The following is a 17,141-nucleotide window of genomic DNA, read 5'->3' as shown; positions in this document are numbered from 1 at the left end:
ATATGCAAATTCAAAATCTGCATACAATTAGTAAATTATTTTTTGATAGACGATAATAGGTACAATAACATTATATTATGACATTAAAGTTATTTAAAAATTTTGTAAGCGTAAGCAATCAAATATTTTTCAAAATTTTCAGTTAAGTAAGATTGTGTCTGTGATCATTTAGAATATTTTTGTAAATGGAAAAGGTTCGCTCCACATTCGCTGAAGAAACTGGGCAAAATTTGAACTTGGGTGCTATGTGGGCACTTACAGTTTATGGCTAAAGTTCCGCCGTCCCATTAATTTGTATTGGCAAGCGAGACGTTCTTCTTTCTCTTTCATTTTAATATTGTAACTGTCAAAACAAAAAACGCGCACAACTACTGACTGCATGGCTAAAGTTCCGCCGTCCCATTAATTTGTATTGGCAAGCGAGACATTCTTCTTTCTCTTTCATTTTAATATCGTAACTGTCAAAACAAAAAACGCGCACAACTACTGACTGCATTCGAATGGAGTAAAAAGTCACAACTATTACTCAATAGCCCTTATGTTTTGTAAATGTTATTGTTATTAAATTTGGTCGCATTTTGGAACGCAGGGTTAGTGAAAAATGTTGTAAATGTACCGATACTAAGCATCATAACTAGACCTTAGGTAAAATATGCAATTACCCCTGAGAATGGCTAAAATATGCAAATGCATATGCAAATATGCAAATGCATATAATCCGGTCTCTAGTTATCACATTAATTAGCCTCTTCATTTAGTTGGCAACCTTGCTCCTCCTGTAACAGAAATAAAATACTTTCAATTCAGTAACTTTAGTCTATACAGGGTGTAACAAAAACTAGTGATAATACTTTAGGGTGTGTACATGTTCCTTGTAGAGAGTTCACTGTGAAAGTAGCAGCTCTGAAAGACGAAATTTTTTTTTTCACTTTTGTATGGGCAAGGGCCCGAGCGTCACGAGTTTCCCCATACAAAAGAGAAAAAAAAATTTGGTCTTTCAGCGCTGCTACTTTCACAGTGAACTCTCTACAAGGAACACGTACACACCCTAAAGTATTATCACTTGTTTTTGTTACACCCTGTATATAAATCAAACATGGAATGCCTAGTAATAAACTATTAAACCAATTTCAGTGATCTATGGAATTACAGCTTTGCAAAAACGAGTGTTTTAAATGAATGGTTTTTCTTTTATTATTATAGACAAGGCAACCCTACACTATGCTTGAACGCAGTTTTGATACAATTTCTACTAGTGTTGACAAGTACTGTATTGTTGCCCTAAATATAAACTAGTTAGATAGTTTCAGCTGTCATTGCACCGGACTATTTTTTACCAAACTAGTAATAAAAGTTTTGGGCCGAAGCCGAAGGTTTCGCCAAAGTTTTACTCGTTTTTTTTGGTTGAAGGTGGTTGATGCCGAAGCCAAAGCCAAAGCTTCGGTCGGACACTATAAACTAGTTTGGGAGCAAGAAAGTTGGAAGGCAACAATTAAGTGGTGTATAATTACTTTCTTGTGGACACCTTACCTCCTCTCTTCAATTTCTCTCATCTGCCGCTCGGCTCTTGTCCAAATGGTCTCCTCTCTCAACTCTTGCTGTCGCTTTGCCTCCATCAACTTCTTATAATACTCCTGCGCTTGACTTGACGGCACAAAAACGCCGGGCTCACTAGCTTTGCTTACACTTTCTGGCTTCCTTGCATTACCTCCACTTTTGTTACTTACATTATTCCCTACACTTTCTTTACTCGTGCTAGCTACACTTGTCTTACTTTTAGGTTTGAACATACTTTCTGGTTGGATGAGAACAGGTTGGATTTTCTTTCTCACATGTACTTCTTGTTGTTTTAAAATTGACTCCATTGCAACGTTTTTGTTTCTCTTTACATCTACCTTTTCTGGTTTTCTTGGAGATTTGTTTTCTGTGGCTTCCGATACTTTTTTACTTTTATCAGCATTATCATCATAATTTTCAATGTCATTTAAGCTGACATCTCGGACCTGTAATTTAAGTTTGTCTATCAGATAATTATTATTATGTATATTAAACATAATATAAATAAACAGTCTTTACTCCATAATAGTTGGTTTAATGCTGGGAACAAATATGTAGTACTATATCCATAGTTGGGCATGATGAAATAGGCTATATTACCTTGGGTAGCAGGTAACTCTAGTGTGATTTCATTTTGTGGGTACATATGCGAAATTTCTATGTTTTATTAAAACTAGACAAACCAAGTCTAACATGTCCTGGATTTGTCCAAAGTCTGGTGCTACAGCAGAACTTCCATCTGCTACATACTGCCCTATGAAATGCTCCTCTGTTTCTGAAAATCAGAAAACATGTTCAATATTATTATGAATATAATATATTAAAAAGTATCTGTTCCAGAGAACTTTCTGACACTTTAAAACCTTCCATGGACTTCTACGCATATTTTGAGACTAAAATTTAGCCCACCGTTTTCGAGTTTTAGCGTTACTAACACAATTGAAAATCCATTTTTATATATATAGATGTAGAGATTGATGCCATAGGTTCAGAGAGTGTTCCCTACACCAGGGACTGTATAACAGTCCTAGGGAATTACACTGATATAATGAAATAAAGGTTAAATGAATATTTGTATCAAATACTGTAAATATATTATAAAAAAAGTAATAATGATGACCAATAATAATTAGTAATCAAATTTGAAATTACCTTCTTCAATGTGCAATGACGGTGGTTTTTCATTGCATTCGACAGTCTCCACGGATTCAACAGGAACCATACCCTGTGCGATGGCCAAGTCTCGCAGAATTGCTTGCTCATTTCTCCAATCAGCACTCATATTTTATATCTTATTTACTGCAAAATTACAAGAAAGTTTTATAAGCAATTTATGGTAAAAAAGAAAGAGATGGTAACAAACTACTCTGTGATTCTACTTTAGGCAGCTGTGGTGTAACTATATGGCATATGGCAGGGCTGGCAAAATACCACGGGCCCCCGAACCAAAAGGGCCACATTTAATACATTGTTTTATTGTGATGATATTTTATACTGATAGAGCCCCATTGATTTGCCCCGGGCCCCCGATGTTATAGTTGCGCCACTGACTTTAGGGCCATCCAAGAAGCTTATAATGTTTTTTAGTGATCTATAAAGTTAAGGAGAATGTGGGAAAAATGTAATTTGAGGATAATGCCTAGCGATGTAAAAGTATCATCATTCATCATAATATATGTGGGAGAGCCATGCTTCGGCACGAATGGGCCGGCTCGACCAGATAAATACCACGTTCTCACAGAAAACCGGCGTGAAACAGCGCTTGCACTGTGTTTCGCCGAGTGAGTTTACCGGAGGCCCAATCCCCTACCCTATTCCCTTTCCTACCCTCCCCTATTCCCTTCCCTTCCCTACCCTCCACTATTACCCTATTCCCTCTTAAAAGGCCGGCAACGCACATGCAGCTCTTCTGATGCTGGGAGTGTCAGATGCGACGGAAGTTGGTTTCCATCTGGTGACCGTTTGCTTGTTTGCCCCCTTATTTCATTAAAAAAAAAAAAACAGATTTCAGGTTGATTTAGGGTTGCCATCCGCATCTCGCTAAGCATACACACTTTCTTTCTTCTTTGATCAGAATCAAGTACGATTTCAAGGACTTAAGTTAATCAAATTTTTACAAATTTTTGTTGACAAAATTGGGACGTAATAGTAAATAGTTTTAATGGGTGTCCGGGGAAATAGCCATATTTCGGCCAAATGTCCGGGATTTTTGTCATGCTAGACCGGCGACGGCAATAAAGGTGATGGCAACCCTAGGTTGATTGAAACATTCTTACAAGAAGTTTTTAAGCTTACCTTTCAATTTTAACTATGAGTCTGTTTCCTATTTTATAACCTATCAGAGGTCAACTTTACATACACTGGATACACATCTCAATTGTACACTTATCTGTGATGAACATTAGTTTTAAATTTTAGTTAAAATGAGAAGATATAGTTTATAAAAAATAATGCAAAAGTAAAAATAAAATCTTGTTTACTACTCGACAGTTGACATTTCTCGCACACCAGTCACCTGTCTCTTGCCTCCTTTTTTTTCTTATTATGGCACTTCGGCTATTTAACCATGGCCAGTGTCGAGTATATTCTATATTATGGCGGGAAAACAATATTCTATAATACAATTTTCAGCATCGTTTTTTTATATTGTCAAGTCTAATAAAGTCTAACGGCCGTTCCCAATATTCAATCTATCTCTGGTTTGACATACAATCGATCGCAGCTAACATTGAATTGACATAAAATTATATATGTCTCTAATGTCTAAATATGTGAGCTGTTCCTATGTCTAGTAGGGCAAAACCAGAGATAGATCAAATATTGGGAACGGCCGTAAGTCGTCTAACGGCCGTTCCCAATATTCAATCTATCTCTGGTTTGACATACAACCGATCGCAGCTAACATTGAATTGACATAAAATATATTATGTCTCTAATGTATAATGTGAGCTATTCCTATCTCTAGTAGGGCAAAACCAGAGATAGATCAAATATTCGGAACGGCCGTTAGGCTTCTTACTGACGAACGACACGTGTCGGCGGCAGTCGACGGAAGTTGACGTCACGTGTCATAAACTAACAACGGCAGCCGTTGTCAGTTTATGACGCTTGCAGAGGGCCTACCACGACCTTTCCTAACGGCCGTTCCCAATATTTGATCTATCTCTGGTTTTGCCCTACTAAAGATAGGAATAGCTCACATTAGACATTAGAGACATATATTTTATGTCAATTGTGAGCTATTCCTATCTCTAGTAGGGCAAAACCAGAGATAGATCAAATATTGGGAATGGCCGTAAAACGATCATGTTTCCAGAACAATTTATTGTAAGACCGAGCGCTCTAAGTAAAAGTACTGACTTTTACTTAGGCGGGCGCCAGACTCGCCAAGTGTGGCACTGACATTTGCCTATTTGTGCAAAGTTAGTTGCTGGCATTTTCCTATTTGTGCAAAGTTTGCTCAAACTTTGAAGCCCATGTCCGGCGCCGGCTTTAGAGCGCTCGAATATAATCGACTGACTTGACTTCTTGACTGTACTGACTGCAGTACAGTCAAGAAGTCAAGTCGGTCGATTCAGTAAAGTGAAACGCTTTACTAAAACTTTCGATGGAGTTTTGGAGGGAACACAAAATAGAACGTTTCTGAATATTACATCACTTATAGCCTGTCAAGAAAGTCATGACAGGCGGGAATTTTTTTTAAAAGAAATAGAAAATAAGAGAACTTTATTAATTCGAGTTAAAAATGTGCAAGGTAACAATATTTAAAATGTAATAAGCGTTCTCTGTGAAAATACAAAGAAAAAAATACACCTTTTAAGCGTGATTACGTTTAGAAAATTTTCCCACCTGTCATGACTTTCTTGACGCACTATACTACACTTGTGCACGATAACGAATACCTAATGGTTAATATCCTATCAATATTACTCATTAAAAACCCAGATAACACAATTTTAGGAAAATAATACGAAAACACAACATCAATCTTTCACATTCCCAGCAAAACTCCCCCTCCCTTAGCATCCTTTTTTCTAATTTTTGACAGTTCAATTTTTTTTCACAACAGTCAATCGTTAATCATTTTTCATATATAGAGGCCGCGATTTCTCAAGCGATACTATGTATTATAATAATGACGATAAAGTTTAAAATCACATGACACTGAAAGTGCTCGCCTCGCCGCTGCCATTCCGGTGTGGCGCGCCCCTTAGGTTTTCACTGAAATAGATGCATTTAAATATCGATATTTTCACTCAAAAAAAATTTTTTTTCATAATGGTCATAACTTTTTACTGACAGCTTATTTTTAATTTGTCTTATGATGAAAGTTATACAAAACGAGCTTTTGCCCGCGGCTTCGCTCGCGTTAAGAAGTATTATTATATACAAACTTTCATCCCCTATTTTAACCCCTTGGGGGTGGAATTGATCAAAATCCTTTCTTAGCGGATGCCTACGTCATAACATCTACCTGCATGCCAAATTTCAGCCCGATCGGTTCAGTGGTTTAGGCTGTGCGTTGATAATATATCACCATGTCAGTCAGCCTTTGAGTTTTATATATAAAGATATAGCCTGTCAAGAAAGTGAAGAAATTAAAAAGTGGCAACATCGTAAGTGTCATTCCTTTCAAATCAATCTAAGAAAAAAGGGATGACACTACGTAATGAAGTAAGTCTCGTTAGTAGTCGAAAGTTGGACCACTTTATTTCATTCTCCTTTCATAATAATAATAATACTCCCCACACCGATTTCGGTGACGGTGGCCAGTTTCATTGAAACCAGGCCAGGTACGCAGGAGTAATTTTATAGTGCCCAAGTGTGTGCGCAGTACACAAGAGCACTCTCTATTCCTTCACTCTCATAACCCAGTGGGACGAACACGACTGGCGAGAGATCAGGCGCAGGCGACAGGACCGACTTTTTATATGCCCATCCGACGCATGGATCATCTTACTTGTCAGACAATCAGGTGATCAGCCTGCATTGTCCTAACCAAACTTGGAAATAACAAGTCGAGAGCCACGCTCCTAACCACTAGACCACGGAGGCGTTACATTGCCTGTATAAGCGTAGTCCACAAGTTTAGTTATCAAATGATACCTTTTTGGGGTTTCGTACCCAAAGGGTAAAAACGGGTCCCTATTACTGAGACTTCGATGTCTGTCCGTATGTCTCCAGGCTGTAACTCAAGAACGGTAATAGCTAGAGTTGAAATTTTCACAGATTGTGTATACCTACCTGTTGCCGCTATAACAGCAAATACTAAAAACAAAATAAAATTAATATTTTCCCATACAACAAACGTGATTTTTTGGCCTTTTTTGCTCTTAGATATCAATAATGGCAACAGGAAAGTACTTGAATTTTTCTCAAAGTCCTTAGTATATATTTAATAATATTATTAAAATAAAATAAAAAATTAAGCCCTTTTTAATTAACCCTTACAAAAAATACAATTTTTGGCCTAATTTTGCTCTATACGTACATAACCCTTCGTGCGCGAGTCCGACTCGCACTTGGCTGATTATTTATCTTCATAGGATATTTCACTGACCTCCATTATACTTACAAGTAGGTACGCTGGACTTATGATACCTCATACCCACCTGATTTTTGTGCTTACTTGAAGCGGAATCAGCGCCCCCAATGCGGGAGAACAGAAATAAATCGACGTAACTAATTGCAAATGGCCGCTTAGTCGTTATTGGTTGTCATTAGTAGTATATATTTTAGTTCCAAGTACTCTCACTACTGCTATCAGCGCCAATGTAAACGTCATTTTTACGTTAGATTTAGTTCTTCTCCCCCACATTGGGGACGCTGATTCCGCAAAAAATAGCTGTCATTTCAAAGGGGGAAAGGGGAAGAACGCGTACTTGTATAATGGAGGTCAGCCCCCGTAGACAAGTGGCAAAACGCTAACGCTAGCGCTAACGCTAGCGCTAACGCTAGCGCTAACGCTGACGCTACAAAATGTATGGATTTGACATTAGTATTCGCTAGCGAAGCGATGACTTATGTCAAATCGCATACATTTTGTAGCGCTAGCGTTAGCGTTAGCGCTTTGCCACTTGTCTACAGGCCCAGGAAGGATCGGACATCGGCATAGATAAATCGGTGTCGGGACGCTTTATATTATATTACTAATATTACTAAAAAATACTTTTAATTTTGATATATTAGCTTGTACTAATATGTATTCTGTGGTCTAGCTTAAAACCTCGATAATGGCTGCACAAAGTTGGCTAGTTTTAGCCCCAATTTCACCAACGTCTGTTAGTGTTAACAGCTTGTTAAAATGTCATGTCTTCTCTTTCATTCATAAGAAAAATGAAAGAGACGTGATACTAATTCGAGCGTTAACTAACAGTCGTTGGTGAAATTGGGGCTTAGTCTTAAAATATCCATGGAAGTCCAGAAAGATTAATATTAGGTACTTATTAGGTAGGATAGGAAGCAATACGAAGTTCATAGGGTCATCCAGTTTTACAAATAAAACAAGCAATGTATAACCCAAAACGTTTATTCTGTGTAAACCTGATACAGACATTTACAAAACGTCATTGAAAGAGCATGTTTCTTATCCACTAGGAAACGCCTACCTGATCATTTAACATAATATGGGAAATATTAATTAATATAGGTATAGCCTATGGCTGTGCGAAATATCTCGCGATAGATTTCTTACAAATGACGGAAATTTAAAACATGGCTGAGTTACTTTGGCTATATTTATGGAGACGTGAATCGTCATCATAGTTTTGACGGACAAGTCAGCATGTTTTCGTCACCAATTTTAAACAGCCTATAATAAATTCGTAGTGGACACGAGTACACACTCCCTACTAGCTTAGCTAGCTTTTGATCATAATAATATGGTAACTTATCTAACAAGATAAAGAAGATACAGTACCTATAAGATAAGCAGCCCATTATAAGTTCAAGTTTCAACAGTAGACTTTTGAGACATACAATCTATATTAACGTTTCGTAGAAATCTATGAATCATCTCGTTTCTTAGATATGTAAAGTTAAAAACACGGACACGTTAAAAATATCACTATCTCGCTTTTAGATCACTATACTATACTATATCACTATACTAACGTGTGAAAAAAATATATAGTATAATGTCCCGATGACTAGTCATCGATAACTTTTGCAAAATATGTTGTTCATACCTAACCTGCGCGTTGTTCGTAATTATTGCATGAGTAGCTAAATAAGTAATAATTATTGCATATTGCTTCATAAAAAGTGCATGTCAAATTCTAATAAGTACAAAGAAACAGAAATGTTTTTAACATTCAGATATTGTTCTACTTAAGTATTATTTTTTAAACAAATAATAATCACAGAACATACTTACCTACTTTCTAGTTTTTCTTTCCTTCGAAAGAGAACCTCACTTTGAGATACATAATATCACTTTCTTATATTTTCCTATGCAACTAATTATATTTTTCTACTTATCATATTTATAAAAAATAGCATTTATCATATTTTAATCATAGTACTTAAATATAAGTATTGTTAAAAAATATAAAATTTCTCAGTCTTTTAATTGTAATTTTCAACATTTTTAATTTTAATTTTGCAAAGAATTTTGTCATTGCTAATGGAATTTCTCCTTTTTGGTTAAATTAAATATTGATCTCATCAATATTCCAAAATTTGGAAATGCTCTATAAATTCCGTACACTATAGACAATAATTTTAACATTTTGAATTAAGAATGTTATTGATTATAATTTAAATTAAAGCTTTGGCCAAACTTGCGCTACCAAAGCGACTGCGAAGCGAAAGTAAAACGTCCCGCATTGCGGTCGTGTGCAAAGCACCATAAGATTATAATATGGGTCTATAGTCTATATACTCTATACGGATTATATCGGCGTCCGCCGCGCAGTAGGCCGTGTCCCCATCAGACACGGCGCGGCGCCGTCACCGTGTTAGGGCGTTTGTGCACTACACGGAATTTTACCGTCCGGCGTTCATAACTTTCACGTTTGCCATTTAAATAAGGTAGGAAATCGAGATGCCGCGCCGCGCCGGATGGTAAAATTCCGTGTAGTGCATAATCGCCCTTACGGGCTACGGCACGACGCCGCCACCGTGGTACGGTGCCGCTCGTACCGACCCGTGTACCTATTCAGTCTATAATTATTTGCGCTCGAACGAAAGTGCTTGTCTGGATATGGATCGCGAAAGAATTATTCTCTTGTTATTACTAAGACGGAGATTAAAAAAGAAACAGAAACAGAGGAACTTGGGCAAATCCGTATATTTGTACAATGCACCCAGACGGAAGTCATTTCAGAAGGAAATATGCAGCGCTAAAATTAAGTGGGACAAATGACAATATTTGCATTACGCGACTTTCATATGCATTTTCATATGCCTCGTTTAAGTTTGGACACCATTTTTGTTCGGAAGTTTCACCCGGAATAGGGGCGCGCGGTGCACCGTTTGCGGCACCGTGTCACGACTCACGGTAGCGGGCGGCGTCGTGCCGTAACACGGTGACGGCGCCGCGCCGTATCTGATGGTGACGTAGCCGTAGACCAGCGTTGCCAGATATGTTTTTTGCCAAGTCGGGATTTTTTTCGTCTAAAGCGGGATATAGTAAAAAACGTAATATTATATCACGTTTACGTGACAATAGATAGCAAAAGTAGCCAAAGAAAATTCTCCCCTCTCTCTCCCACACGCCTATCTTCATTACGCACCTTTTTTACTCAGCAGTCAGCACGCTGCACGTAGAGTTATCCCTGAAAAGCGGGACTGAGCCTTTCCCTTGCGGGTCTTTTAATTTGGTTTAAAAATCGGGACGTCTGGCAACGCTGCCGTGGACGCTCCCGCTTCGCTGTCGCTTTGGTCGCGCAGGTTTGACCGAAGCTTAAGAACTATTTTTATAAAAACTCTGGTGAATTTAAGACTGCTGATAATATAATACATCGTTAATTCACGATTGGTTTACATAGATACTACTACATAATACACTTATTATTTGTTAAATTCACTATGGGTGAAAAATATTTACTTTTAACAAATAACTCTTGCGCTTCGCTAGGCTCGTCTTGGCGGTGCACTGCCGTACCCCAGATATTATGTGTATTGTGTAATTTATTGTTTAACACCATATATAAATGGTTTACCTTTTTTTCTTAACTAGTAAGTTTGTTTAAAACATTTGTTTACTTATATAATAAGAACTAGATATTGCCCGCAACTACTTTGCGCAGAAGTCCATCGCGCGGGAACCATACTATATATCGAGATAAAATCTATTATGTGTACCTTTGCAGGATACAATGTATCCGCTAGCCAAATTTAATCAAAATCGGCTTGGCATGAAGAGCTAACAGACAGACACACTTTTGCATAGCTTTAATTTGTATTATACTTACAAAGACCTATGAACACATTAATTCATCAAGCCCCATACAGTCACCGGTGACAGAGACACAATAGAAATTCTATTGTGTCTCGTTTTTTCATGATCAACGGGTTAATATCTACAGTTGGGTTATAAACATTACCTGCTATAAGCTTTTTCCATTGGTAAAAATACCAAATTTCCTCTCTCTCAATTACATTTTATGGTTCTGTAATTTGCACCATATTACTGACTATGTCTTCGTCATCTTGGTCGGATGTCACCGTAGCTGCTAATTCAGCCTCGGCCAGTTTTTTTTTATGAGCCTCGTCTCTTTTGTCTAGTTCCTTATACAATCTACTGAATATGTCATCTCGTATTTCGTTCCTAGCTTTGGCCCTCTCGTTATACGAGCGAGAGAGCTCACTTGCATACGCTGAGGGGACGTATGTTGAGGTTGGAGTCTTTCTGGTAGTGGCTTCCGATGATATACTCGGTGAGTTGGATTTAACGACTTCCTTCTTTTTAAACGTCACCGGCCCGAGGAATAAGGTTGGAGGACCGGTAGCTTTCTTTGTTTTTTTGGGCGGGGTTTGAGGACTTTGAGATTGGTCCTTCTCTGGTGAAATTTGTTCAGGGCTCTCATCATTTTCTAAGTTCACACGCGCCAGCCAATTCTCCACCTTCTTAACGGAATCCTGTACATCCTCATCACATTGGATATTTGTCGTAGAAACTATTCCGTTCATATTCGCATTGTCATTGGTAGTAGAATTTAATTTGGGTAGACCAATAACAGTATTTTCTTTTCCAAATTCGTCACACTTATCTGATGCTCCATTTATTTCTTGAAGAGCTCCATTTGCATCCTTAATGTTGGTAGTCTCATAGTAATCGGGCGGTAGAAGTTTTAAGGGAGCTTTGTTTGTATCTCCATTTATGTTCTGTGAATTTCCTGTCAAGAATTAAAAAAAAAATAAGTTTGAAAAAAAATGGTTAAAAAAACTGCTAGATATCAAATTTACCTTCTGGTGGCTGTAAGCAGAGCTTCAGCAATGAAGCTATGGCAATGTTCTTCTCACGCTTGCTTTTGACACAATTTCTGTTTGCATTACTCGATATTTTCGTTTTTAGTTGTTCCCTCATTTCTTTAATATTGTTGGCTGGCAAAGCCGTATCTCCATTTTTTTCATTGCCGTTGCTAATATGAGGCAAGTCTTCTATTTCCACTTTACTATTGCACTGAGGACTAGATTTCAATTCTTTGGATGGAATTTTTGCATTTGAAGTAGTTGGAACACCATTTTCTTGGGCACATCCTCCTGGCAAGAACTCTTTCACCTCAGGGTTTAATTTGCTTATTGTGAGTATATCATCATTAGCGACAGGTGGGTTTTCCGCAGTGTTATATTTTGACTGATCAACTGTCTCTTTCTCAACCTACCAAAAAAATATATTTTGAAAACAGAAGTAGTAAGTAACTTAGTAAAAAAAAGTTATACATATTACATCTCCACATAAGCTATGTATTTTAAAGCAGTTACAAGTTACAACATGAGGTATATATCATAATACATTTAATCATTTTTATCTGATATTACAAACCATTGTAACTACTATTTATTGGAAATCTACATTTTGATACTTTTGCATTCCTTTGGCATGCTTATTAACTATATTAACATTGTATTGTAACAAAATAATATATAGCTTACCATTCTCAACATTTGTGTAATGCCGTTGAGATCTGGAGTCAGAGCTACATTTGGTACATTTTCTGTCATAATTTCCCCATATCTATCCATAATCTCTGACATATCTGGTGACAAGAGCAAATCTTTAAATTCTATGATAATAATTTTGTGTTTAGAGATAAAAATAAATAAAATATAATTAAAATTGTTTTATTTCTGAATAGATTTGTAACAAATACTTTCAGAATGTTGATACTACTGGTGCCTACCACCGGTTCGCACCAGTCGATAATAAATAACTAGCTTAGCCAGCAAACATTATTTTACCATAAAATGGATGTTGGCTGATTTTCAGATCCACCAGATAATTATTACAAATTTCATCAAAATGGTCCAGATGTTTTGGAGGGGTTTGGCAACAAAATAAAAAATTTCATACATTAGATATGGTAGCAGTTAAATAACCATTAAAAATATATATGTATCCCACCAAAAACATTTTCATGTAAAAATGTTGCCGAGATGAGAACATAATATTATAGTTCGTCGTGTCAAAAAGTAGTGAGATCTCATGTAGAGCCAAGTTTCTAACCTTACATACTCAGCCCTAGATCTAAAAACCTTAATTTTACACTAAAGCGCGGCGAAATATTTGATAATAATATTATAATGTATCAGCTGCACGAGAAGAATCTAAAAACTCTACACATTAGCCAAAATCGGTGGCTTGACCATTTTGTTATTCGTCAGCCTATTACTGAGACTTTGATGTCTGTCCGTCTGTCTGTCTCCAGGCTGTATCTCAAGAACCGCTATAGCTAGACTTCTGAAATTTTCACAAAATCCTCTATTATTATATACCACATTATATACGTAGGTATCCCATACAAAAACACAATTTTTTCCCCTCCTTTCGCTCTATTACAGTTTACAGTACGGAACCCTTCGTGCGCGAGTCCGACTCGCACTTGGCCGATTTTTTTTGGGTGTATTTCATTTAGATTTCCGTACCCAGAGGGTAAAAACGGGACTCTATTACTGAGACTTCGATGTCTGTCCGCTGTCCGTCTGTCTGTATGTCTATCTGTCTCTAGGATGCATCTCAAGAACAGTAGAACTAGAAAGTAGAAATTTTCATCAATTATGTATTTCTGTTGCCGCTATAGCAATAAATACTAAAAACAAAATTAATTTAATATTATTTTTTCCTTTTGATAATAATAGATGTCGCTGCTGGTCGGCTACATCGCGATATAGCTTGCACGAATATTTTTATATAGTTGGTAATGCACTCTAATCGACAAGAGATGTCACTGTTGGGCACCTACATCGCACTATCAATGATGCGAAGATGTTTGGTATACCCGTTTAACTTTCTAGGCAACTATTTTTGTTTTTAACTAACCGTAAACCGATGTTCTTTGCATTAAAAATATATTTTAAGACCTACTATATTAATTACCCTAAAATTTCTAATCAATCTGTTTCAAGTTTAAGTAAACTTGAAATAGATTGATAGTTAAGTAACTAATTATTATTATTAATCTAATTAATGAAATATTCTGATTAATTAAATATTTGCAAAGAAATGCTAAGACTACGACTATTCTTTGAACTTACTTACCCAAAGGGAAAAAGCGGGACCCTATTACTAAGACTTCGTTGTCTTTCCGTCTGTCCGTCTGTCTGTCTGTCTGTCTCTAGGCTGTAACTCAACAACGGTAATAGCTAGAGAGTTGAAATTTTCACAGATTATGTATATTATCTATTGCCGCTGTACCAAAAAATACTAAAAATAAAATAAAATTAATATTAAAGGGAACCCCCCTTTAATATTTATTTTATTTTATTTTTATACAACAAACATGATTTTTTTTGGCCTTTTTTGCTCTATATCAATAATGGCAACAGGTACGTACTTGAATTTTTCTCAAAGTCCTCAGTTATATGTGTACTTTAATATTTAATAATAATATTAAAATAAAATAAAAAATTAAGGGAATTAAATTAAATTAATTATTAAAATTAAATCCCATACAAAAAACACAAATTTTTGCCTAATTTTGCTCTATAATGGTACGGATATAGGTTAAGTTGGGTTTGATAATTTTTTTGTTGTTTTAGTACTAATATCATGTTACATACCAAATTTCAGCTTTCTAAGACTTCAGGAAGTACCCTAACAGTTTTGATGATCGGTGAGTCAGTGACCAAATTGTGGATTTTTGGACACCTATAAAATCTAAAGTATAATAGCTACGATATTCAAACTTTGCGCATTTAATAACTATACCCATGTCACTATATCTTAAAAATTTCAACTATCTGGCATTATTCAAACCAAAGTTACGAGGGTTCAAAAATACGACGAAACGTTTCGAGAAAAGGTAGGTAGTGCCCTTGCGCGCTTCCCTTGGCTCATCTTAGCGGGGGCACTGCCCCCAGATTATGATATGTATAAAAGTTATTTCAAATTAGGTTAGGTATCATAATTATATGTATGTCTAGTCTCTGGTATCATGAATCATGAGTCATGACAAATTATTATTTTGTTTACTTTTCATATACTTATTTTAAACTATGTCAATATGAATCATGATGCAATATGCAAAGCAACAATCTGAGTAAGGCTAAATTACAGAAATGATTACATTGTTTCTTGAAAAACAAAATTTATTTGCTCAGATTTGAGTTAACTATTTTCTAACATATTACTTATTAGTCTTTAATGACTGGTTTCTGAGATTATTTAACAGAAGTTTATCAATTTGTCAATTTCATTGATGGCTTATCTAAAATGTTTGTTTCAATAAATACTGGTTTATAGAAAGAAAACATAAACTTTAAAAATACTCAATATTAGAAAGTAAATAACTAACACATTATTTAAATCCAAAATATAACCTCAGCTTGTCTCAGATGAAATCCAAAAATTATACAAAACAACTGATGAATTAAAAATTGACAATTATTCTAAAATTGTTCCATATTGAAATCTACCTTTTTAAAATACCTCATTCCTAAATCCTACCTTCATTGTAATATCTCCTGGGTGGTGGTGTTTCATCAACAACTTCAATTGAATCCATACGGGTTCCTGTCACTTGGGCCAAGTCTTTCATGATGGACGACTTGGAGTACCATTGGTTCATATTACTCGTCATCGTTGCAGTCTCTTACCAGCTGTTGTGTGTTTTCAAGAAGAGTTACGTCAAGGTTTCGATTCTACCGAACTCTCGAAATTCTAAGGACAATAATAATTATATCGTAATAATCACATCACTGTGCGTCAAAGAACAATGCGGTTAACTTTTTGAAACAGAAGAGTACTTACGATAAGTTTTCGCTATATAATTGGTTTCCCGCTGTTATAGTTGCGGGATCTGAGAGTCTGTAGGATGTCGGCTTATGTGTATACTAAGGTAGAACATTCCAGCACTTCACAACACTCTCGAGACTCGAATTCGAAAAAAGATTATAAAATAGAGGTCAGAGACACATAAAGTACGGCCGATGACGAACGAAACATGTTTTATGTTTATAAAATTTTAGCAAATTGGAACACACTAAAAAGTAAAACGTAGTGATTATATTCTCTTTGGAACACACATGCAACCTCTCAACCCGAGAAGTGACAGTTGAGACTTGCAAGTTCTTCTTCTTCTTTTTTTTTTTTTTTTTTTTTTTTTTTTTTTTTTTTTTTCTTATAATGGCACTTCGGCTATAACCATGGCCAGTGTCGAGTATAATTTTATGGCGGGAAAACAATATTCTTTATACAATTTTTTCTATATTATCGTCAGGTCAGTCAGGTCTAAAGTCTAGTCAAAGTCTAAGTATAAAGTCAATACAGTCAAGAAGTCAAGTCGGTCGATTCAGTAAAGTGGTAGGACGCTTTACTGAAACTTTTGATGGAGTTTTGGAGGGAACACAAAAGAGCACGTTTCTGGTTATTACATCACTCTCCCACACTTGTGCACGATAACGAATATTTAATGGTTAATATCCTACCAATATTACACATTAAAAACCCAGATAACACAATTTTAGGAAAATAATATAAAAACACAACATCACTCTTTCACATTCTTCCAAAAACTCTTCTTCTTTTTTATGGCGGCCTCAGTGAGTTGCCAATGTCAGAGTGATTTTGGGTCATAGACTTAATATATACTGTCGTATAGGTTTATGATTAATTCTATGCTTTGTATATAACTAGCACTGACAGCTGACTTTGTCATTGAGGTACTATAGACTGGAGAGAGCCTTATATCGGTGTATAAGCGTCGAAAGCGTGTAATGTTATGTCCTACTTACTAGGACATAACAAAGGAGTCGGTCGGCATATTTCATGTAATAAAAGTGTTAATAAAGGTTTTTAGTGAACATTTAATGCTAGATATTGTTGAGTTTTGTGGTTCCGCTAAATAATAAACTATAAGAATGGTCAAAGAATGCCTCAAACACGTGGATTTAACATTATATACGTAAGTTTTGAATAACGT

At 36.1% G+C, this 17,141-nt stretch overlaps 2 protein-coding genes across 2 annotated transcripts; both read right to left on the bottom strand.

Annotated features, from left to right (window-relative positions):
* Positions 1–437: 437 nt before the first annotated feature.
* On the bottom strand, positions 438–3,999 carry LOC121732408. The gene is made up of 5 exons (XM_042122277.1): positions 3,853–3,999; positions 2,710–2,856; positions 2,241–2,332; positions 1,531–2,003; positions 438–776 (listed from the first exon to the last, which is right to left on the bottom strand). The coding sequence occupies exons 2-5, from the start codon at positions 2,837–2,839 to the stop codon at positions 755–757; spliced, it is 717 nt and encodes a 238-aa protein (XP_041978211.1). The 5' UTR covers positions 2,840–2,856; positions 3,853–3,999; the 3' UTR covers positions 438–754.
* A 5,638-nt stretch (positions 4,000–9,637) lies between these two features.
* On the bottom strand, positions 9,638–16,218 carry LOC121732698. The gene is made up of 5 exons (XM_042122649.1): positions 15,971–16,218; positions 15,668–15,880; positions 12,658–12,761; positions 11,968–12,382; positions 9,638–11,897 (listed from the first exon to the last, which is right to left on the bottom strand). Exons 2-5 carry the CDS (start codon positions 15,798–15,800, stop codon positions 11,164–11,166), a joined length of 1,386 nt encoding a protein of 461 aa, XP_041978583.1. The 5' UTR covers positions 15,801–15,880; positions 15,971–16,218; the 3' UTR covers positions 9,638–11,163.
* Positions 16,219–17,141: the final 923 nt, after the last annotated feature.

Source organism: Aricia agestis, chromosome 12, assembly GCF_905147365.1.
Source record: "Aricia agestis chromosome 12, ilAriAges1.1, whole genome shotgun sequence".
Classification (NCBI taxonomy): Eukaryota; Metazoa; Arthropoda; class Insecta; order Lepidoptera; family Lycaenidae; genus Aricia; species Aricia agestis.
Note: the sequence above shows the minus strand (reverse complement) of the source record. Positions and strands in the feature narration are given on the sequence as shown.

Bases quoted from the DNA above. Each gene is read 5' to 3' on its own strand.
- LOC121732698 (XM_042122649.1), bottom strand. From the start codon at position 15,800: ATGACGAGTAATATGAACCAATGGTACTCCAAGTCGTCCATCATGAAA. The intron at 12,762-15,667 runs GTAGGATTTAGG...TCTTGTCACCAG, and splicing joins CAGGAGATATTACAATGAAG to ATATGTCAGAGATTATGGAT. The intron at 11,898-11,967 runs GTAAATTTGATA...AATTCTTGACAG, and splicing joins CTGCTTACAGCCACCAGAAG to GAAATTCACAGAACATAAAT.
- LOC121732408 (XM_042122277.1), bottom strand. From the start codon at position 2,839: ATGAGTGCTGATTGGAGAAATGAGCAAGCAATTCTGCGAGACTTGGCC. The intron at 2,004-2,240 runs GTTTGTCTAGTT...CTTAAATTACAG, and splicing joins TCCAGGACATGTTAGACTTG to GTCCGAGATGTCAGCTTAAA. The intron at 777-1,530 runs GTAAGGTGTCCA...TTTCTGTTACAG, and splicing joins AGAGAAATTGAAGAGAGGAG to GAGGAGCAAGGTTGCCAACT.